This window comes from Oncorhynchus keta, chromosome 18, assembly GCF_023373465.1.
Source record: "Oncorhynchus keta strain PuntledgeMale-10-30-2019 chromosome 18, Oket_V2, whole genome shotgun sequence".
NCBI lineage: Eukaryota > Metazoa > Chordata > Actinopteri > Salmoniformes > Salmonidae > Oncorhynchus > Oncorhynchus keta.
The window spans coordinates 28,993,366-29,018,651 of record NC_068438.1 but is presented as its reverse complement, the minus strand read 5'-3'; the positions used below and the strand labels follow the sequence as shown (position 1 = coordinate 29,018,651).

Here is a 25,286-nt window from a genome sequence, read left to right as displayed (position 1 = left end):
ATTGTCTGTGAGTAAAACAGAACTGATATTGCAGGCGAAAACCTGCTGTTTTTCCTGAAACCTCTCTGTTCCATTGCATGCCTTCCCTCCATTTAAAGGGATATCAACCAGATTCCTTTTCCTATGGCTTCCACATGGTCTGAACAGCCTTTAGGCATAGTTTCAGTCTTTTATTCTGAAAAATGAGCGAGAAAGATCACATTGCGTCAGTGGATATATTGTAAAAACAACCTGTGGATTGATTATAAAAAAACACTTGACATGTTTCTACGAACATTATGGATACCATTTGGAATTTTTGTCTGCCCCGTCGTGACCTCCCGAGCCTGTGGATTTCTGAACATAACGCGCCAACTAAATGGAGGTATTTTGGATATAAAAATAATCTTTATGGAACAAAAGGAACATTTATTGTGTAACTGGGAGTCTCGTGAGTGCAAACATACAAAGATCATCAAAGGTAAGCGATTCATTTTATTGCTTTTCTGACTTTCGTGACCAATGTACAAGGCTGCTAGCTGTTTGTAATGTTTTGTCTGCTGAGAGAGATGTCCTTACATAAACGCTTGGTATGCTTTCGCCGAAAAGCTTTTTTGAAATCTGACACGCCAGGTGGATTAACAACAAGCTACGCTGTGTTTTGCTATATTGCACTTGTGATTTCATGAAAATAACATATTTTTAGTCATTTAATTTGAATTTGGCGCACTGCAATTCAGCGGATGTTGACGAAAATTATCCTGCTAAGGGGATGTGTGCATCAAGAAGTTAAGGACAACAATGTCAAGGTATTGGAGTGGCCATCACAAAGCCCTGATCTCAATCCTATAGAACATTTGTAGGCAGAACTGAAAAAGCATGTGCGAGCAAGGGGGCCTCCAAACCTGACTCATTTACACCAGTTCTGTCAGGAGGAATGGGCCAAAATTCACCCAATTTGTTGTGGGAAGCTTGTGGAAGGCGACCCGAAATGTTTGACGCAAGTTAAACAATTTAAAGGCAATGTTACCAAATACTAATGGAGTGTATGTAAACTTCTGATCCACTGGGAATGTGATGAAAGAAATAAAAGCTAAAATAAATCACTCTCTTAAGTATTATTCTGACATTTCACATTCTTAAAATAAGGTGGTGATCCTAACTGACCCAAGACAGGGAATTTATACTCAAATTAAATGTCAGGAATGATGAAAAACTGAGTTTAAATGCAGTTGGCTAAGGTGTATGTAAACTTCCGACTTCAACTGCATCTGCTATAAACTTCATCATTGCGTGAACGCTAGTTAGTATTGGCTCGCACAAATACCTCTAACTTCCTTCATACTGGCACAGAAAATGTGTCCAAAATCCCAAAGTATCGCTTTAATCGCTTCAAAGCCACTTAATGTTTCCCTCCTGGAAAACATGATTTTCATTTCAAATCAAATAACACTGACTGGAGTCATCTACTCTTTTAGCTCACATTATGGATTCACAAAACATGGTTATTACGAGACCACATCGCTGCATGCTTTTACGCAGAACAGCTAGATATCATTTCCTGATTCCATCCAAGGGGTTATTATGGCAGCCAATATGAATTTGAACATTTGTGTTTGGATTTAATACAATGAGGCCTGAAAACAAAAAAAGGCATTGTATTATTCATCATTGCATCAGTTTTCTGCAAAACAGTCATTTATGTTTTCACTATTTATTACAGAATTTGCTCTATGTGCTGAACTGCAGATATGTGAATTGTCAAAAAGTAGCTCAAACTAAATGTGAGATATCAAGTCAGGTGTTAAAACCAACCACAAGACTTCCTCAAGAACAACTTGTGCAAATCAAACATTCATTTGAACATTACATTTTCCCCTCACTTCTAAAATTGAAATCATGCACAAGAACACATCCCGTTAAAATGGGACAGTCAATGCATTAAAACAGCCAGGACATTCAAGACACATTTGCCATTTGTCACAGTAAGGTTGAATATAGCCCCAACATTCAATTGTCCTGTGAACAAAGGATTTCTCCTTTCACATTTTCATCTTTAAGGCCACATAGCTAAAAGGGGGGAAAGACCATCAGTGGAATATTGTGGATAAAGTAGGATGAGAGCTTGTCAATTGGAAAAAAAAGAATAGAAGGAACGGAGGGGAAATATAACAGAGAGAGCTGTCGGTGTGTGACGGACAAAAATACTAGACACTGGTAGAAAGTGACTGTTTGAATTCAGCTGACTGAATGCATTAGCAGAGTGGGATGTGATTTAGCCAGAAAAGTGTTTAGTCTACAAGAGATTGCTTTTACAAATGACATCAGCAGAAATCCTATTGTCGACAGACACAGAGTATTATTCAACCCCAAGCCTTCATTTCCATGTTGTCAAGGATTACATAAAACATGATGCATGTCAAGTATACGCAGTGTGTGTATGCAGTACATGCCTCAGCGTATGTAACAGAGGATAATACATGTGCCGCAATGGAAAACCACAGGTATCTCCAATTGAAATAATGCTACAACTCTGATTGTACACCTGTGAAGTAACTCCGTACTAAAACTAGTAACAACTTAGAATGTTGTACAATTAATGAGGGTTTAAGGGCATTTTGCAATCACAGACTATTCTAATAGGTAATCATGTACATTGAATGTTAGAGGAAAAATATAACGACTGTATCCTGATGAAAGGAAGAAAAGAACAACAGCAGCTGCATTGAATTCCCCATGCTGACAAACCAAACCATGTTGCTGTCTGGATTTCAATTTCCCAGTCTAGCCTCACCTGGCAGTGTTAGAGCCAATTTATGCTTCATCCGAAATGTGGTCGGAGGCACCGTATGGATGATGTGACGCAATTGAAGAGCTTCCGGAGGCATGCAGAGGCCAAATTGAGCTCTGTACCTCATCGTCGTGCGCCTCGCTCCGCATTGACATGATTGCTTGACAGTGAGTGAGAGCGGGAGGTTCTGTATAAACACAAGCTCACTTCCTTGAAAACTTCCTCCACAACAGCTCTGCACTTCTCCGCAAAGTACAAAAAGTATGAGTGCCCTGACTTCTGCAGAGGCCATATCACCGTAAGACCTGCATGGCCAATGCAGACGACGGACTGACCAGGCAGCACCTTTTAAAGGCCAGTGTGCTTTATGTACATTGAACCAAAATAAGCACAACATGAAACAAAGATAGTTAGTTCATATAATAAAATCAGTCAATACAAATTCATTAGGCCCTAATCTATAGATTTCACGAGTAGGAATAATAATATTAATATATAATAATAATAATATGCATGTTGGTCACAAAAAAAGGTAGGGTGTTGATCAGAAAACCAGTCAGTATCTGGTGTGACCAACATTTGCCTCATGCAGCACGACACATCTCCTTCACAGAGTTGATCAAGCTGTTGATTGTGACCTGTGGAATGTTGTCCCACTCCTCTTCAATGACTGTGCGAAGTTGCTGGATATAGGCGTGATCTGGTACACGTTGTCGTACTTGTCAATCCAGAGCATCCCAAACATGCTCAATGGTGGACATGGCTGGTGAATATGCAGGCTATGGAAGAACTGGGACATTTTCAGCATCCAGGAATTGTGTACAGATCCTTGCGACATGGGGCCATGCATTATCATGCTAAAACATGAGATGCTGGCGGCGGATGAATGGCACGATAATGGGCCTCGGGATCTCGTGTTCTTTGTCTGTAGCTTATGCCTGCCCATACCATAACCCCACCATGGGGCACTCTGTTCACAATGTTGACATGAGCAAACCGCTCGACCACAAGCTGTCTGCCATCTGCCCAGTACAGTTGAAACTGGGATTCATCCATGAAGAGCACACTTCTCCAGCGTGCCAGTGGCCATCGAAGGTGAGCATTTGCCCACTGAAATCAGTTACGATGCCGAACTGCAATCAGGTCAAGACCTTGGTGAGGACAACGAGCACACAGATGAGCTTCCCTGAGAAGGTTTCTGACAGTATTTGAAGAAATTCTTCAGTTATGCAAACCCACAGTTTCATCAGCTGTCCGGGTGGCTGGTCTCGGGCGATCCCGCAAGTGAAGAAGCCAGATGTGGAAGTCCTGGGCTGGCATGGTTACACATGGCCTGCGGTTCTGAGGCCGATTGGACTGCCAAATTCTCTAAAACGACAGAGGCGGCTTACGGTAGAGAAATTAACATTCAGTCCGCATGCTAATTGCACACTCCCTCAAAACTTGAGACATCTGTGGTATTTTGTTGTGTGAGAAAACTACACATTTTAGTGGCCTTTTATTGTCCCCAGCACAAGGTGCACCTGTGTAATAATAATGTTTAATCAGCTTCTTGATATGCCACACCTGTCAGGTGGATGGATTATCTTGGCAAAGGAGGAATTCTAACTAACAGGGACGTAAACAAATGTGCACAAAATTTGGCAGAAATAATCTTTTTGTGCATACGGAACATTTCTGGGATCTTTTATTTCAGCTCATGAAAAATGGAACCAACACTTTACATGTTGAATTGATATTTTTGTTCAGTATACATTTCCATACGATGAAGTACCTTTTTAGTGTAAGAGCTTTTTGAAATGTCAACCTGAAATTTCAGGCCATTTTGGTAGGATGGAGCTTTGACATCACCAGGTGATAAATTCGTTAATAGACCAATAAGAAAGTGTTCCAAACCACTCTGCCAATAACAGCAAATGTGTATTTTCCCCTCCCCACTTAAGACCAATGTTTACCACAATACCAATGATCTTTCTTCTGTACTGAAATTCCAAATACTGTACCACTTGGCAGTTATGTACATATTGTTGTTCTATTCCTTTTGCTTATATTCTGAATAACTGTAAGATGTAAATATTGTGTCGTTCCTGGAAGCTGTTGCCGTAGTGATAACCAAAAGATACCCGTGTTGTCCACAGACAGTCCTAGCAAAATTCTTGCTTGAGAAATTGCTCTTTGCTTAGAAGCGTTTTTTAAAAAAAACATTTTAATTGGAGAAGAAAAATCCCATTAAGGTACTTTGTTACCCAGAAATGATTTGATATTGAGATAAAAATGGCTGCATTGGACCTTTAAGGTGAGATGTGACTCCCCTCTATTTCACACTGCACCAGCACTTTAATGTAGAACACCTCCCAAGGCACAGAGAGGGGAGTCGGCAGCTCAATGTTGACTCTATTACATTATACCACACAAGCAGTAGATCCTCTAAAGATTCTACTCTAGGTCCCTTAATGCATGGATGTCATCAGCTGTTTTCTAATAATCCTATGTAGAAGTCCAGAAAGGAGGAGAGAGAAGGCATCAAAAACACTGAGGAACACATCGAGAGTTAGGGAGAGGGAGAGTGTCTACACTGCTTCCTTTGCTGGGCTAAAACTGCATGTCCTCTCAAATAGATTTCCCCTATATTTTTTGTTTGTTTGCAAGACTAACATTTGCCCCTTATCAATAAGGTTGTTAGAGGTGTACTAATTCATCTCAACATTACATTCAGACCTGCAGTCATAATGATCCCTGTATTTTTATAAATTCATTAGGCTACAAAATAAATTGCATATAGATTAACAAAGAAATGCGCATTTAAATTAATATCAGTGTCATTTTTCCTGAGGTGAGGTGTGGGAAGCGACAGGCATTTCCTTCTTCAGCTATCTGTTTTATAAACCTAGAGCTTCTGGCAATATCAGAGCACTTCTCACGAGTCCTTGAAGATAATCTAAGCTGCTTGTATTCACTCCACCACTCCTAAACTACGAGCCCATTGAGCACTGGCTCTCACAGCTGAGTTAGAGCATACACTGCAGCATCTACATACAGAACATGACAGTGTGACTTTACTGAGCTTTCAATTCATTATTTTGGTCCCACATTACAATACATCTTTACATGGTAGTTACATTGGCAGTTGCTGTGTAACTACATATTATTACTTAACCTACAACTTCTGTAATGTTTGTGTCATGCACAATTTCAAAGACAAAGCACTAGAATCAAAAATGATCAAACTATCCAATATGGAAAATCAAACACTAAACGCAGAGGGCGAATCATCACAACACCATTTTTTTGCAGTCATGGCATTCCTGACCAACAGTCACCCTCAGAGAAACATGAAACCTGTAATTAACTTTAAGTTAGAATCTATCCAATTTCATAGGAAGCTGGTGGGAGGAGCTATAGGAGGACGTGCTCATTGTAATAGCTTGAATGAAATAAAAAGAACGAGTCAAACATGTGGTTTCCATATGTTTAATATTGTTATTTATTCCATTCCAGCCATTACAATGAGCACATCCTCATATACCTCCTCCCATCAAACTCATTTGATCCATCCATACATTCAGAAACTAAAAATACTGTAACAATAAATTAAACAATAGCGGTATGTTTTTATGGCATTCACTGGGGATAACAGTTAGTCTTGGGTTTGTGATTTAAAATGGGTCATGTGCGAATGTGTGCACTTTAGCAGACTTGCAGTGAGAGAGGAAGTGTATGCAGACGGAAGGTGTGTGGATAACATGCAGACATCTGAGATGAAGACAGGGGTAAATGGGTGGATACTGAGGCCAATGACAGTCTATTGGGAATTGGGAGGATGAAAAATGAAAGTTTAAATCAAGATAGGGTGATTTTAAAAAACATTTATTTATAAACTGCATTTTGTAAAAAAGAAAAGCCAATAATGCATAGATATGGTGCGTGAAAAACAAAAACAAATATGTACAACAATGTTAAGCCTACTAAAATCTATAAAGACAGCTGGGAATGTATTTTCACAAAAAACAAATACAGAATAACAATCAGTTTATATAATATGCAGATTCAACAATAAACATGTTCCCCCATCTGAAAACACTCAGAAGTTCCTGGAGAGAAAGCATTGCAGGTGCCATTGGTACTCAAATGACTGTATGTAACATGGCACTCAATACTCAATGGTAAAGATAGGGTTAGCAGAAGGTCTTGTAATTTGAAGGAGGGGGGGCTACTTATTGGCATCAAGTGCATGAGGCTGTGAGAGTGAATAATCAATAACTCAATAGGACATAGTCAATCATGCCAGACAGGTGGGTCACAAAACCACAAATACTTCATTTAAAGCGTGACAGAAGAGGAGACATACCGTTTTTGAGTCTAATTCATGGTGTTGCTGAGCTAAGACGTTATCTACACTGGCAGCATCTACGTAAGTAACGAATCCGAAGCCCCTGTGGAAAAAAACAAGAAACATTGTAAGCAGTGAGTCAGTCAGTGGGGGCAGGAGAGTGGTCAAACAGCCCATCTGTCAGTGGGGGCAGGAGAGTGGTCAAACAGCCCATCTGTCAGTGGGGGCAGGAGAGTGGTCAAACAGCCCATCTGTCAGTGGGGGCAGGAGAGTGGTCAAACAGCCCATCTGTCAGTGGGGGAAGGAGAGTGGTCAAACAGCCCATCTGTCAGTGGGGGCAGGAGAGTGGTCAAACAGCCCATCTGTCAGTGGGGGCAGGAGAGTGGTCAAACAGCCCATCTGTCAGTGGGGGCAGGAGAGTGGTCAAACAGCCCATCTGTCAGTGGGGGCAGGAGAGTGGTCAAACAGCCCATCTGTCAGTGGGGGCAGGAGAGTGGTCAAACAGCCCATCAGTCAGTGGGGGAAGGAGAGTGGTCAAACAGCCCATCAGTCAGTGGGGGAAGGAGAGTGGTCAAACAGCCCATCTGTCAGTGGGGGAAGGAGAGTGGTCAAACAGCCCATCAGTCAGTGGGGGCAGGAGAGTGGTCAAACAGCCCATCTGTCAGTGGGGGCAGGAGAGTGGTCAAACAGCCCATCTGTCAATGGGGGCAGGAGAGTGGTCAAACAGCCCATCAGTCAGTGGGGGCAGGAGAGTGGTCAAACAGCCCATCTGTCAGTGGGGGCAGGAGAGTGGTCAAACAGCCCATCTGTCAGTGGGGGCAGGAGAGTGGTCAAACAGCCCATCAGTCAGTGGGGGAAGGAGAGTGGTCAAACAGCCCATCTGTCAGTGGGGGCAGGAGAGTGGTCAAACAGCCCATCTGTCAGTGGGGGCAGGAGAGTGGTCAAACAGCCCATCTGTCAGTGGGGGCAGGAGAGTGGTCAAACAGCCCATCTGTCAGTGGGGGCAGGAGAGTGGTCAAACAGCCCATCTGTCAGTGGGGGCAGGAGAGTGGTCAAACAGCCCATCTGTCAGTGGGGGCAGGAGAGTGGTCAAACAGCCCATCTGTCAGTGGGGGCAGGAGAGTGGTCAAACAGCCCATCTGTCAGTGGGGGCAGGAGAGTGGTCAAACAGCCCATCTGTCAGTGGGGGCAGGAGAGTGGTCAAACAGCCCATCTGTCAGTGGGGGAAGGAGAGTGGTCAAACAGCCCATCAGTCAGTGGGGGAAGGAAAGTGGTCAAACAGCCCATCTGTCAGTGGGGGCAGGAGAGTGGTCAAACAGCCCATCTGTCAGTGGGGGAAGGAGAGTGGTCAAACAGCCCATCTGTCAGTGGGGGCAGGAGAGTGGTCAAACAGCCCATCTGTCAGTGGGGGCAGGAGAGTGGTCAAACAGCCCATCTGTCAGTGGGGGCAGGAGAGTGGTCAAACAGCCCATCTGTCAGTGGGGGCAGGAGAGTGGTCAAACAGCCCATCTGTCAGTGGGGGCAGGAGAGTGGTCAAACAGCCCATCTGTCAGTGGGGGCAGGAGAGTGGTCAAACAGCCCATCTGTCAGTGGGGGCAGGAGAGTGGTCAAACAGCCCATCTGTCAGTGGGGGCAGGAGAGTGGTCAAACAGCCCATCAGTCAGTGGGGGAAGGAGAGTGGTCAAACAGCCCATCTGTCAGTGGGGGAAGGAGAGTGGTCAAACAGCCCATCAGTCAGTGGGGGAAGGAGAGTGGTCAAACAGCCCATCAGTCAGTGGGGGCAGGAGAGTGGTCAAACAGCCCATCAGTCAGTGGGGGAAGGAGAGTGGTCAAACAGCCCATCTGTCAGTGGGGGCAGGAGAGTGGTCAAACAGCCCATCAGTCAGTGGGGGCAGGAGAGTGGTCAAACAGCCCATCTGTCAGTGGGGGCAGGAGAGTGGTCAAACAGCCCATCTGTCAGTGGGGGCAGGAGAGTGGTCAAACAGCCCATCTGTCAGTGGGGGCAGGAGAGTGGTCAAACAGCCCATCAGTCAGTGGGGGCAGGAGAGTGGTCAAACAGCCCATCTGTCAGTGGGGGCAGGAGAGTGGTCAAACAGCCCATCTGTCAGTGGGGGCAGGAGAGTGGTCAAACAGCCCATCAGTCAGTGGGGGAAGGAGAGTGGTCAAACAGCCCATCAGTCAGTGGGGGAAGGAGAGTGGTCAAACAGCCCATCAGTCAGTGGGGGAAGGAGAGTGGTCAAACAGCCCATCTGTCAGTGGGGGAAGGAGAGTGGTCAAACAGCCCATCTGTCAGTGGGGGCAGGAGAGTGGTCAAACAGCCCATCTGTCAGTGGGGGAAGGAGAGTGGTCAAACAGCCCATCTGTCAGTGGGGGAAGGAGAGTGGTCAAACAGCCCATCTGTCAGTGGGGGCAGGAGAGTGGTCAAACAGCCCATCTGTCAGTGGGGGAAGGAGAGTGGTCAAACAGCCCATCTGTCAGTGGGGGCAGGAGAGTGGTCAAACAGCCCATCTGTCAGTGGGGGAAGGAGAGTGGTCAAACAGCCCATCTGTCAGTGGGGGCAGGAGAGTGGTCAAACAGCCCATCAGTCAGTGGGGGAAGGAGAGTGGTCAAACAGCCCATCTGTCAGTGGGGGAAGGAGAGTGGACAAACAGCCCATCTGTCAGTGGGGGCAGGAGAGTGGTCAAACAGCCCATCTGTCAGTGGGGGCAGGAGAGTGGTCAAACAGCCCATCTGTCAGTGGGGGCAGGAGAGTGGTCAAACAGCCCATCTGTCAGTGGGGGAAGGAGAGTGGTCAAACAGCCCATCTGTCAGTGGGGGAAGGAGAGTGGTCAAACAGCCCATCTGTCAGTGGGGGCAGGAGAGTGGTCAAACAGCCCATCAGTCAGTGGGGGCAGGAGAGTGGTCAAACAGCCCATCTGTCAGTGGGGGAAGGAGAGTGGTCAAACAGCCCATCTGTCAGTGGGGGAAGGAGAGTGGTCAAACAGCCCATCAGTCAGTGGGGGCAGGAGAGTGGTCAAACAGCCCATCTGTCAGTGGGGGCAGGAGAGTGGTCAAACAGCCCATCAGTCATTTGGGGCAGGAGAGTGGTCAAACAGCCCATCAGTCAGTGGGGGCAGGAGAGTGGTCAAACAGCCCATCAGTCAGTGGGGGCAGGAGAGTGGTCAAACAGCCCATCTGTCAGTGGGGGAAGGAGAGTGGTCAAACAGCCCATCTGTCAGTGGGGGCAGGAGAGTGGTCAAACAGCCCATCAGTCAGTGGGGGAAGGAGAGTGGTCAAACAGCCCATCAGTCAGTGGGGGCAGGAGAGTGGTCAAACAGCCCATCAGTCAGTGGGGGCAGGAGAGTGGTCAAACAGCCCATCTGTCAGTGGGGGCAGGAGAGTGGTCAAACAGCCCATCTGTCAGTGGGGGAAGGAGAGTGGTCAAACAGCCCATCTGTCAGTGGGGGCAGGAGAGTGGTCAAACAGCCCATCTGTCCGTGGGGGCAGGAGAGTGGTCAAACAGCCCAGTCAGTCAGTAAAGTATAACTACAGCCATTACATGGAAACAAATAATAAAGCCAAATGACAGGCAACATTGTAAATCAAATCAAATTGTATTGGTCACATGCACATATTTAGCAGACTGCTGGTGTAGCGAAATGCTTGTAGACTAACAAATATATAATGCAGCCAAATGTTACATTGTAACAAATATTTACCATTAGCTATTATGGAGTATGGTAGGCAACTTTATATCAAAAGAGTTTCTTTCATATCAGATTCAATTATTTCTTAAATGTAAATGCCATTTCCTTGTATTGCTGCACAAGGAATCATGTGAATAAACAGTGTAGTCTAATTATTTCCTATATTTTCAGGAATATTCAAAGATCCTCCAGTATTCTATCTGAAGTGTCCGGTCAATGTCAAAATGCGTTACCTTCTGAATGGACTGATTCAATCGCTTGTAAAAGCGCAACAAAAATAAATGGCTGATTGCTTGCTAACTGACGTTGTGTTATAAGGACACTGCAAAACCACGTATGTTAACAATCAAGACAAATACAAACAGTGGGAAAATAGACTTGCTAATTACCTGGAGCGTTTTGTCGTTGGATCTCTCATCACCATACATTCTCTGATTTCCCCGAATTTAGTAAAATAGTCTCTAAGGCTGTCTGCGCAAAGAAAAACAAACAGAAGGTTACTGGACGTTTTCATTCGTCTGTCAAATATAGAATAGTCTATGTACGAGCTTTAAAATGCCTCTAGCTATACACATAGGGGTCGAATAGAGGACTTCAAATGATTGGAAATAAAAATAACCTTGCGCGCACTAAGGTACACGCGCGCTATGAGGTACACACACACCATATCCCCCCAACACACACACACCACAGACGTTGCAACCAGCCCCGGCAGCCTCAGCTACCACAGAACACAACCCGACAATGCCACACTGTAATCCGCAAATTATTTTCTTACCTGGCGAAGTTTGCCAGCTGAGGCCACCGATAAACATTTTACTGTAAGGGGAAAACATAGCAGAAGTGAGTCCAGATGTCTGATCGGCCATTTTGACATGTAGCTAACTACTTGCTATAGCGACCAAAAGCGAGCAAAACGTTGGCAGAGCAGCAGCAAGAGCGCTGTAGTTATCAAACACAGCGAGTTTTAGCTATAGAAAAAGAGGGCAGGCCCGTTTGTTAATATAATCAAACAAAGGTGTAGTTGACTGCACCCGGAAAACAACATCAATGTCAGTGCTTTGATAAGCCTTGCACTATTGATACAATGTAGCTATAACGATAAAAGTGACAATGCTATTTGCAGTCTTACCCCGGGTCATGTTGAGAATCATTAGGGTTTCCTCCAGATGTGGCTTGGCTCCCGTCTCCCTCCATAGCTAACCCAACTATAGCCAGTAACTAACGAAGACGCACAAGGCTACACTGAAGCCCGCTAAAGAAAATATCACTGAGCTGGGAATGCAAGCGTCACACGTGGAATCAGCTCAGCCTGTCTCCCTCCCCTCCCCCTTCACCCACATGGGGCGTGGTAAGGGCTCGTCACCTAACCAATTCAATTGACGTCATTAAGCATTCCCCGCCCATATACAGCTGTACTGAAGCTCACACTATTATGCAGATTTGTTGTGTGTGTGTGTGTGTGCGTGTGTGTGTGTGCGTGCGTGCGCGTGTGTTAACAACATTTTCTATCCATTTACACAGACTGTAAGTGACCTTGCCTGATAAAGGCTATTTCCTAGATTGCCATGATACTGGAATATCTTTCAGATGGCCATCTGTGATATCTGTGAATTTGACATAAAGACACCAAATCAGTTTTCTGCAGTTGGATGGGCAGCTTGACAAATCTCACTTTATTTACTAGCTGCTATGCATCCTCACAAGTTCACTAGTAGTCTACTGATTTCTTTTGACAGAGGGGATATGTGATACATTTACACAAGTGTTTAAAGCAATAAATATTTATTCAAAGTTTTGATAAGTGTAATAAATATAATTGGGCTGGTTATGTACTCTAGCTATCCATCTAGGGCATGTTAGGTAACATCTCAACAAGTAAAAACATGGAATATTATTATATTGTGACATTTACCTATTACAGGAAAAAAAACTGCATGTCTAAAACATAGATGGATAATGTATAACCATGGAAACAATGGAACCAGGATTGTGAAAGTGAGAGCTCAATTAAGGCTGGGTGCTCATGCTACAGTGATTGCTGTTTATTTCACCAAGCCCTCTGAGCGAGATAGAGGAAAAGAGAAAGAAAAAGAGGTAGAGAGCAAGAAAGACAGAGAGGGAGTAGGGTGGAAGAAGAGAATCTAAAGAGAAAAGCCCAGGGCCCATTGACAGGTCATCACTCTTTCTTTTCCCCACTTCTTTATTTGTGTTTCCCCCTTAAAGTAGAACTTTCAAACCACATAAAGTAAAGGCTGCACACATCAAGCCAAAGACTTGGCAAAGCCGACTTAAATGTGACTGATTGACTGGCATGTGGAGGCTTGCGGTTTCACCTCACTGGCTAGCTAGCATTTAGGAGCTGTCTTACTGTTGGCTAACTACACAGAGAGAGGCACCACTGGGCCCCTTCCTCCCCTTGCAGTTGGTTTATTTTCACTCAGAAATTCAATGTGAGAGCACAACAAAATGCCTATGCTGCTACCAAAATCATAGTTCACTTCACTCAATCATTTAGATGACAATGTACTGTTGTTCTGTATTCATTGCAGATGATTGACATTAAGGGATGAATTAATTGTTAATGGATAGATTCCAGTTGGCAAGACAGAAAAACTCAATATTTCCTCAGGAGCTTTTTGTTGTTGTTGACATTTCCTCTTTATCCTCTAATGACTGCTTACTCAGTTGCACCTGTTGGAGTTACATGTTTGCATCTTCATCCGAGGCTGCTCACAGACAGACAAGGTTGGTGTCGGTATTGAAGCTACATGCTAAATTCCAGGTCCATGGTTTCATTATCATAATGGAGCAGACAGTACTCATTGTAAAAATGATCTTCAAATTTCACACAAAAAATGTACTTAAGTTTATAATAACTTTTAAATTAAGCTTAGATCGCTGTAATTCAAACAAATTATATAATTAACAGTAACAAGCACAATACTTAATTACTATCAATAGTTATTATTAGGGTGCTAGGGCATCATCCAAGTACTAAACATCATAAAATGAAGTGCTGCCCAAATACCTATTTGATAAACCTTCAACACAATTATATGGCTACATGTGGGTAAAAAAAAATATAATGTTCTCTCCTCACCTCCAGCTGATGTTTATGCAACATAATCATCATCCTAAGAATACTTCCAGAACCACATGAGGGACAGAGGTGGGATATTATATTATTATTATAAGAGGACAGGACCAGAGGAGAAGAGTATACAACACAATGGAGACAGAGCCCAGGGGTCCAGGCCTCAGGGTCCAGACTCAACAGCTCTGTTTTCATTTTCCCCCTGTAATCATGGACTGATTCAGACTTGGCTGCCAGGGAGATCAAGTAAGTGGACTCTGACTGGCCACTCAGGGAAATTGTTGTTAAATCTAATCAGGTCATTAAAAAAGAGAGAGTCAGAACAGTATAGCTCTAAAGTATGTTTCTCACTGTATAGAAATGTCTCCAGCCATCAACAACCTGTGATTTGATATCTTTAAAAGGCCTTCTCATTTTCACACATGTTCAGTTTATTATAGTAGGAGTCCACAGTCACCACCACAACAAGACGCCGTGCTTCCATTTATGAGAAAATACATTGTTTATCTTGATATCAATCATCTGGGGTATAAACTATACTTTTCTTATCCTCCAAGTGTAATGTTATTAAATATGAAATTAATTTGCAATTCTTTGGTTAAAAGCTTACAATGTACAACCTGCCATCTAGGAACCTAATCTGGAGCTGTACACAGCTGTGGCGAGCAAATAATATCCAGCTCCTCAATCAATGAGTCAACAGGATTTGAAGAGCTACACACACAGATGTGTGCATTGATTACCTCAGATACAGAGAGGACAGGTTCACTAGTGGTTAGGCTTTAACACTAGTGGAACACAATGAAATAAAGCAACAGGCCTGGCAAATTGGCGTTAGTTGGAGCCTCCTGGAGCCCCAGGGATCTCTGACAAATTGGAGCTGCTATTAGAATGTATTGTGAAGAGGCAATTTTCACAGATCACACCAAGTAACGGAGATAAGAAGTCCCCAAGACGTTCTCTTCTTGGGAAGATGAGTGGAGGAGAGGTGACTGTAGCGTTATCAAAAACCAAAGATAATAGGAAATGACAAACTGTGACTTCATTAACCAACTGGGGACTTGGAGGAGTCACTTCATTTCCCTACACATGTTGCGGTGGCCCCTGAATCTGTTCAAACCAACTGTAGACTACATATTCAACTGCTGTCATTAAAATCACCATGCATACATTGCAATATTAGCGCCACACTCTTCTCAAAAGACAGTGAGCAGGAAATAAAAAATAAACAGTCGTTACTCTGATTACTGTATGGTAACCACAATGTTACTAATAACCATTATATAGTACCTGATAATAAGTGACAAATAATATCATTTGACTGGTTCAACATATGGTCATTACATGCTAAATAGTAATGTAGTAGTTACATGTAATGAGCAACATGTAGCCTAGTCCTAACTATACTAGGTAAGCAACACAACGTTTGAGATGACCAGGGAGTTCCTTCTATGTGGGAGAATGAGCAGCATAGCATGCTGTTGTCTGTCACTCTGTAGTCCTGCTCCAGATCTATAGTATATCATAACAGAAGTCAACTCCTGATCATTGCAATGGTTTGTGATTGTCATGCTAGTGTGACAGACATATATTGGAATGAGAGTGAAGCCTACTAACCAGAGAAATGAACACTTTTATAGATAGCATTTTTACCAGACATTACAGCCAAACTGACATATTACTGTCCAAATAGTAACATATTGCTGACCAAACTGACATATTACTGTCCAAATAGTAACATATTGCTGACCAAACTGACATATTACTGTCCAAATAGTAACATATTGCTGACCAAACTGACATATTACTGTCCAAATAGTAACATATTGCTGACCAAACTGACATGGCTGACATACTGTTTACCAGATTAGTGTTCTGCAGTGGTTTATGGTTTTGTACTCAGTTAACACCAAGACAAACAAGACATGTCAGAACAGAATTCCTCATGTGAACAGGTCCCAACTGTCATTTCCTTCCATCCTGTTTTAATGCAGACTGATCATTTCACATGGGTTTATTGCATGGCAAACATCCAGTTTTAATGCAGACTGATCATTTCACATGGGTTTATTGCATGGCAAACATCCTGTTTTAATGCAGACTGATCATTTCACATGGGTTTATTGCATGGCAAACATCCAGTTTTAATGCAGACTGATCATTTCACATGGGTTTATTGCATGGCAAACATCCTGTTTTAATGCAGACTGATCATTTCACATGGGTTTATTGCATGGCAAACATCCAGTTTTAATGCAGACTGATCATTTCACATGGGTTTATTGCATGGCAAACATCCTGTTTTGTTTTTATCTGTTTTCATTAGATGTTGAAAGATTTCTACAAGTGGACAAAACCCCTATCTGTTTTTATTTGTTACTAATTAAAACATTTAATTTGTTAATGAAAAAAGCCCTCCATGCACAGAGCAGTATCAAATTACGTGCCTTTGTCGACTGGTCGCTTGATGTTTTGTTTTTGTTACAGTGTGATGTGTCAGCGTTGTCGGATGCATGTTGTTGCCAAAGGCTTTAGTGCAATGACAGCCACACACAGACACACACAGCCACACACACACACACACACACAGTCACACACACACACAACCACACACAACCACACACAGCCACACACAGCCACACACAGACACACACACACACACAACCACACACAGCCACACACACACACAACCACACACAGCCACACACAGTCACACACAGTCACACACACACAGCACACACACACAGTCACACACAGTCACACACACACAGCCACACACAGCCACACACAGCCACACACACACAGCCACACACAGTCACACACAGTCACACACACACAGCCACACACAGTCACACACACACAGCCACACACAGTCACACACACACAGCCACACACAGTCACACACAGTCACCCACCCACACACACACAGCCACACACACACACACACACACACACACACACACACACACACACACACACACACACACACACACACACACACACACACACACACACACACACACACACACACACACACACACACACAGCCACACACAGTCACACACAGTCACACACACACAGTCACACACAGTCACACACACACACAGCCACACACACACAGTCACACACACATGGGCACATAGAGTTCAATTAAAATGCATCCTGTTTAAAATAATAATAATTACCAGGCACATCGAGCCTTAAAACAAAAGCTGTGAGCTTTCATTCTAATGAACATTCATCAAAAAGCTATGGGTCTGAGCATCAAAGACACAGCTTCTCTCACCAGCTGGTGGAGAGAGAGACTCCTGCATGAGTCTATCCACACTACTTTGTAACTCTCTCCAATACATATCAGTAGATCAAATGGTCTCAAAAACAGGTGCTGAGCACACACTCATACTTGAACTACAAAAACAGGTGCTGAGCACACACTCATACTTGAACTACAAAAACAGGTGCTGAGCACACACTCATACTTGAACTACAAAACAGGTGCTGAGCACACACTCATACTTGAACTACAAAAACAGGTGCTGAGCACACACTCATACGTGAACTACAAAAACAGGTGCTGAGCACACACTCATACTTGAACTACAAAAACAGGTGCTGAGCACACACTCATACTTGAACTACAAAAACACACAAATATTTTCATACTGTATATGCTCTTTGTGGTTACCTGATGTTAACTATCATCTTAATATACATTTATTCACTCAGTTATTGTATATCAATTATTTATTTTCCTGTATCTGTCCATCTAGATTGTATAGTAGACTAAGTGCCGCTTGTTCCATCCTGTTGACTGACATCTCCTCTAGGCTTTGCTTTGCTACTCTGTTGTTAAGCTGTCTTCATGGGTGACTTGCCAGTCCCAGTAGACCTTTCGCATTGACAGGTCCCACTTATGGAAAGACTGTAGCTGCATCTCAATGAGAACTGCCACCTTGGGTAGCCTGGCACAAAGCACCCTGGCCTTAACCCATGGTAAAGATGCCTAAAGGGCATTCATTCAGGGTTTAAGGTTAAATAACAACTAGGTTTAAGAGGCACAGTTGGCAAAACTTTGGCTTTTTTTATGATCAACATTAATGAGCTTTTAATATTCCATTGCATTCAGCCAGTGTGGTCTAAAATACTGTAACAATTTTTTTTTTATATCTATGCTGCTACATCGACCATACAGTATATGGGCTGTCTGTGTGGATCCAAAATACCAAACTCATTCCCTCGCCTAGACTACTGAGGTAGCTGAGTTGGGGTCAATTCCATTTAAATTCCAGTCAGTTTAATTGGACACTGAATTTCACCATATGATTACAACATACCTGAATTTAGTGGACATGTGCAGCACAGTCTTGAGGGGGACTTCAATAGATCTGGACGCTCACCATGTTCCTAGACAGCAACAGGTCTTTACATAGCCATATAGGGGCTTTCAGGAGACCACCATCTACAGAGGATCTTCTGACTTCTTACACCATCTTGTGGCCATTTCATGTGTCTCACCCGAGGCCTCTGTTGTCAATGGAAGATCAAGCTAACAAGATGCTGCTTTCAATTGACAACACTCGCAACGCCAGAAGCAGAATAAAGAAGATATGTGTTTCTACACATTAATCTATCAGGTTTTCCTCTAGGCCTTTATCTGAGACAGATATCACATATGAGGGGATAGGATGACAGATATTGGGCCCACAATAAATAAATTCGTAACTAAAACGATGACAATAACATTACAGAATTCCAAGAGCCACCACCACAAACTGGTGTTGTCTACTGACCCATTCTGTCCAAGTCCCTCTTCTCTCCTCATTCTGTTTGTAACCAAAATGTAATTATTTTAGGTGTCAGTCACCCAGATTCTCATTAATTCTGCACCACTCTTCTTGCCCAGCCCCTGTGCAGAGAATCACTTATTCTGCTTGGTTGGAGTACTGTACCTAACCAGGCAGCAGTGCACCACCTCACTGCTCCTCTGTAATAGAAGGAGAACAGTTCCCTGGCAGCCAGAGTCAAAGGGAGGAACACTTTCTGTAATTCATGAATCTTTACAGAGAGGCCCCTTGCTTTCACATTGGCACCTCATAGAGAGGCAGAAAGGAGCTTGTTCAGAGTGCACTGACCTCTGAGATAGATACTACCTGGCTGGCACCTCCATTACACAGCACAGCACTGCACATCTACAAAAAAGGCATTATCTATTGCATGTGAAAGCCTAGTGATAAATTGATGTGAGTAGACACTGTATAGATATGGAAATAACCTCAGAATTACTGATTCTTATTAGTGGGTTAATTTCTCACACCGAGGTAGTGATAGAATATCATAGTTTTAATGACCCTATAGAAAAACTAACTCTTAGCAATAATTAATTCAAAACCTTGAATTTTGGAATGTGATCTATTGTGAACGATAAAAACCTTTCCTGTCCAAAATAGCCTACACATGGACAATCATGTTAGATATATCCTGTTTATCCTAAATTAAAGACCTTACTACTTACAAAATGAATGTATATAATTTCATGCAAAATATCACTTTCAAATATAGCTGTGAGCAGCAATGATTGTTGTTGTATGTGTCTAACTGCTATGCTTTATCTTGGCCAGAACTTGTTCTCAACTAGCTTACCTGGTTAAATAAAGGTGAAATAAAATAAAAAAAATAAAATGAACAGGAAAGGACACATGATCAGTTGGATAACAATGCAAGCCCTCTATCATGCAATCATGAGTCTAAATATAAAATCATAGAGAGGCAAAAAAATACAAAATCTGGAGTGATGCGAGCCTACCAGATGAGCTAAATTCCTTTTATGCTCTCTTCGAGGCAAACAACACTGAACCATGCACAAGAGCACCATCTGTTCCGGACGACTGTGTGATCTCGCTCTCTGTAGCCGATGTGAGTAAGACCTTTAAACAGGTTAGCATTCACAAGGCTGCAGAACCAGACAGATTACCAGGACGCATACTCAGAGCATGCGCTGACCAGCTGGCAAACGTCTTGACTGACATTTTCAACCTCTCCCTGACCCAGTCTGCAATACCTACATGTTTCAAGAAGACCACCATAGTCCCCGTGCCCAAGAACGCTAAAGTAACCCATCTAAATGACTATCGCCCCATAGCACTCAAATCTGTAGCCATACTTTGAAAAGCTGGTCATGGCTCACATAGGCACCATAATCCCAGACACCCTGGACCCACTCCAATTTGCACACTGCCCCAACAGATCCACAGATGATGCAATCTCGTTTGCATTCCACACTGCCCTTTCCCACCTGGACAATAGAAACACCTACGTGAGAATGCTTTTCATTAATTATAGCTCAGCGTTCAACACCAGAGTGCCCTCCAAGCTCATCACTAAGTTCAGGACCCTGGGACTGAACACTTCCCTCTGCAACTGGATCTTGGACTTCCTGACGGGCCGCCCCCAGGTAGCAACCACACATCCAACCCTCAAAACAGGGGTCCCTCAAGGGTGCGTGCTTAGTGCCCTCCTGTACTCTATGTTCACCCACAATTAAGTGGATGCGCACGACTCCAAGATCATCATTGAGTTTGCTTATGACACAACGGTGGTTGGCCTGATCACTGACAATGACAAGACAGCCTATAAGGAGGTCAGTGACATGGCAGTGTCATGCCAGGACAACAATCTTTCCCTCAACATCAGCAAGACAAAGGAGATGATTGTGGACTACAGGAAATGGAGGGCCGAGCACACCCCTATCCACATGCTGTAGTTGATCTTTTTTCTCTCTGCATTGTTCAGAATGATCCGTAAGTAAGAATTTCACTGTTAGTCTACACTGTTTTTTTACGAAGCATGTGGCAAATAAAACATTTATTTATGAGAAGATGATTTTGCGCATCAGCGTTAAATATGGAAAGAATGTGTTGCTAATAGTTTCCTTGTTTTAGATATCAATACCACACTCAGTGTGGTTCATCAGAGGGATATCTATGATAGTGATGACACGTTTCATATTGATAGGCCACTGTGAAATGGATTTATAGTAGTTTAAATGGACACGGAAAGTCAGATCTGATTTTTCAATAACTCAGCCACATTTTGACCAATCCCTTTGCTTTTCTCAACGAAGTTAAGGCATGTACCCAACGGGCCTACATTAGAGCACATGTGCTATAACTTCTGGTATAACGTGGCCATCTTCGAATGCATCAATGTTATTTTCTCAAACTCTTTAGGGACTATTGTGACAAGTCCAAAAAAAACAAATTTGGAGTGAATTAGATTTTTGTTCCATGAGAAGATTTATGATATTTTAAGCATTAACATTACATAGTCAAAAAGTTAATTGTTAATAGGTTCTTATTTGTTAATTAAGCTATCAATGCCAAACATAACATTGTTCATTATGGTAATGTATTTGATAACCCTAAAATGTTTCAAGTTGATAGGCCAGTGTGAAATGGATTTACATGGAAATGTAAAATCGGATCTCTTAACCAATCCCGTAGCTTTTCTCAAACGAAGTTAAGAGATGTACCATCAGCCTACATACAGGTGTTATTTGAACATATGGTTCATGAGAATGTTTTTAAAAGATTTTCCAACATTTCTAAGATGGAGGAAAAACTATCCTGATGGAGCTTATGGGTCCTTGAAGCAAATTTGTTTAGCATAAGGAAAGATGCCAACATACAGGTAAGTCTCTAGGTCAAACGGGGTGGCGGACATGAGAGTTTAAGTGTGACTGTTTATAACAGTGTTACTCATGGCCTCTAGCATCACTGTTAAACCCCTAAAAACAAAATGCATGAGCAAAAAGTCAACATGAGTAAAAACCAAGCTAGTATGAACTTTGTCCTGCAATAAGAGTATCATCCAATGCAACCTCCAAAAGGAATAAGAGCGTTTTTGCAAACAGCAAAAACATACAAAATGGTATTATAATTTGTCTACATATGTGAAATGGTGCATTTCTATGATCTGTGGTTAAAAAGATATGGTCATTAAAAAATGACTGACATCACAGGGTAGGAATAACTGTGATTTTCAAAACCTGCAACAGGTTTCTAGCCAGAGGGAGTGTATTTCTTACTTCCCACAAATCTCATGGTGTTTGAAAATCACTGTTTTAACTTTTGATATCGGTTAGAACTTCTGAACATCATTTTGTCCCATACATATTTTATTTTTAGAAATGCACTATTTTCACATACCTAAACAATGGTATTGTGCTCGAGACAATGAAAATTAAGTTGAAAGGTGGTGTAGTTGCCCTTGAACGATTTGCTATCAAATTGCAATAAAATGCATTTCATAATGCCCTTTTTATATCAGCAGTTGTCAAAGTGCTATATGCAATTCTGTGCATTTGAGTATTGAAGCAACACTACTTGGACATAATGATTCAAATGTATAGCTGATCTTCACCTCCACCTAGAGGGAGAAATGTAAAACAATCATACATTTCATAACAGAACAGTAGCATTTAATAACTTTATTTTATAGATCTGTACAACCAAGAATCAAACATTTGATGAGCCTTGCAAAAACTGACCTGTACATGTTAAACGCTTTGGGCAGGATTGCTTACACTCATTTAAATAATCAAATGATTAGTTATCTAGCTAAGCAACCACTTCAAACCAGCCTTACTGACAGAACAATGAGCGGTTTTGGAAGGGGTGAACCAAAAACACATGTTCCCTTTGTTTCCAGTGTTATACAAAAGTTCAGTGAAATATCGTATTTACACAGACCTGCACAAGTCAAGAAATAATTCTGGTTTGATCAAGCAAGATAGGAGTTTGAGTGACATGGCAGATGGGTGTCATTTGGATCAATGGAGTAATTAATCTTCGATGATTGTGATATAACCAAGCTGGAATCAAGGAGGACATTGGTTGAAAACAGCTCTTTTAAACATAAAGTTAAGGGACTGAAAAGTTCATACAATATGGCTCCTGCCCCACACCAGCTTTGGACTATAAACTTATCTAGCCTTGACAAGTGCCTTGAATTTGTAGTAAGTTAGTAGCTAGATGCCTTACTTGCTATGGTTCCACAAAACATGAACAGTTATTAAGGTAGGGGAGATACAGTACTTACATTGGACTAACTAATAACTGACATTTAAACACCTTGGAAGTAAGTCTTTGTAATGTGGTTTACATGCCAATGCTGTCAGTTTAAATAGTAATGCAGGAAAACAGTCAAGCGAAACTGTTAGGTAAGATCCATACTGTATCCTGTTCCTAATGTCAACTCTGCCACAACAAGACCAAGCAGAGGGACGGAAGCTGCCTTATTAGCAGAGCAATCAAATTCAAGTGTGTGGTATGATTAGCAGACGGGACACATTCAAAAGCAACGATTTGATTTTTTTAAAAAAAGCATTGTGAGGCAACGAGCCAGGACAGAGAGCTCCAAATCTAGAAGCACAGTAATAATGTCTCCTACACCTAAAAGCAGATAAGCCAGATGGGGTAGAGCGGAAGCTGCAGCCTAGGCTGGCGGTGAGTCCTGCCTCTGTGCCTCAGTAGGGACGACAACACTGATCAGGAAACATGATCAAAAATACATTCAAAAATGTATTTGGTTCAATAAATGACAATGCAATTAATCATATGGAAAACCCAACAAGAGCAAAGCACAGCTACAGTATAAAGCTTTGAGAAAAGCTACAGTGCATTCAGAAAGTATTCAAACCCCTGGACTTTTCCCACATTTTGTAACAGGCTTATTCTAAAATTGATTGAATAGTTTTTTTCACTCTCAATCTACATACAATACCCACATAATGTCAAAGCAAAAACAAGTTTTAGACATTTTCAGCAAATGTATTTATTAAAAAAAAAAAATTAAATATCAAATTTACATAAGTATTCTGACCTTACACTCAGTACTTTCTTGAAGCACCTTTGGCAACAATTACAGCCTCGAGTCTTCTTGGGTATAACGCTACAAGACTGGCACACCTGTATTTGGGGAGTTTCTCACATTCTTCTCTGTATATCCTCTCAAGCTGTCAGTTTGGATGGGGAGCGTCGCTGCACAGCTATTTTCATGTCTCTCCAGAGATGTTTGATCGGGTTCAAGTCCGGGCTCTGGCTGGGCCACCCATGGACATTCAGAGACTTGTCCCGAAACCACTCCTGTATTGTCTTGGCTGTGTGCTTAGGATTGTTGTCCTGTTAGAAGTTGAACCTTCAACCCAGTCTGAGCGCTCTGGAGCAGGTTTTCATCAAGGATCTCTCTCTGTACTTTGCTCCGTTCATCTTTCCCTTCGATCCTGACTAGTCTCCCAGTCTCTGAAAAACATCCCCACAGCATGATGCTGCCACCACTATGCTTCACCGTAGGGATGGTGCAGGTTTCCTCCAGACGTGACTCTTGGCTTTCAGGCCAGAGTTCAATCTTGGTTCCATCAGAACTGAGCATCTTGTTTTTCATGGTCAGAGTCCTTTAGGTGCCTTTTGACAAACTTCACATGGGGCTGTCATGTGCTTTTTCACTGAGGAGTGGCTTCTGTCGGGCCACTCTACCGTAAAGGCCTGATTGGTGAAGTGCTGCAGAGATGGTTGTACTTCTGGAAGGTTATCACATCTCCACAGCGGCACTCGAGCTCTGTCAGCGTGACCATTGGGTTCTTGGTCACCTCCTTGACCAAGGGGCCCTTCTCCGATTGCTCAGTTTGGCTAGACAGCCAGCTCTAGGAAGAGTCTTGGTGTTTCCAAACTTCTTCCATTTAAGAATGATGGAGGCCACTGGGTTCTTGGGGACCTTCAATGCTGCAGAAATGTTTTGGTACCCTTCTCCAGATCTGTGCTTCAACACACTCCTGTCTCAAAGCTCTACGGACAATTCCTTCAACCTCATGGCTTTGTTTCTGCTCTGACATACACTGTCAACCTTATATAGACAGGTTTGTGCCTTTCCAAAAGATGTCTAATCAATTGAATTTACCACAGGTGGACTCCAATCAAGTTCTAGAAACATCTCAAGGAAGATCAATGGAAACAGGATGCATCCGAGCTCAATTTCGAGTCAAAGCAAAGAATCTGAATACTAACTTAAAAAAAAGGTTTGTCTTACATTTTTAATACAGTTGCAAAAAAAATGTCATAATGGGTTATTGTGTGAAGATTGATGAGGGGAAAAAATCTATGTAATACATTTTAGAACAGGGCTGTAAACGTAACAAAATGTGGAAAAATTCAAGGGGTCTGAATACTTCCCAAATGCACTATTACAATAATATCTGCAGTGTGGGAGACTGATTCTCATGGCTCACTTTCTCTGTACTTTCATACACTGCTGGGTGAAGAGGACTGGTACCTTCAAGGACCTCATTTCTCAACGTGCAAAGGGGCTAATACCCATTCCAGCCAGCTGGGTTGGATCCATTTAACTACT

The 25,286-nt window shown here is 42.7% G+C and overlaps 1 protein-coding gene across 6 annotated transcripts in view; it reads right to left on the bottom strand.

Moving 5' to 3' along the window:
- LOC118375293 (RNA-binding protein Musashi homolog 2-like) overlaps positions 1–12,165 on the bottom strand; it is a 432,377-nt gene extending 420,212 nt beyond the window's left edge. For 2 of the 6 annotated variants that reach the window (XM_052467849.1, XM_052467850.1), the window contains exons 1-4: positions 11,919–12,163; positions 11,565–11,605; positions 11,176–11,257; positions 7,119–7,203 (exon numbers count right to left, since the gene is read on the bottom strand). In XM_052467849.1, coding sequence (XP_052323809.1) covers positions 7,119–7,203; positions 11,176–11,257; positions 11,565–11,605; positions 11,919–11,983 — 273 coding nt within the window. In that variant the 5' untranslated portion in view covers positions 11,984–12,163. Of the gene's footprint in view, positions 1–7,118; positions 7,204–11,175; positions 11,258–11,564; positions 11,606–11,918 lie in introns of all 6 variants that reach the window. The other 4 variants (XM_052467847.1, XM_052467848.1, XM_052467851.1 and 1 more) reach the window with 4 other exon arrangements.
- Positions 12,166–25,286: the final 13,121 nt, after the last annotated feature.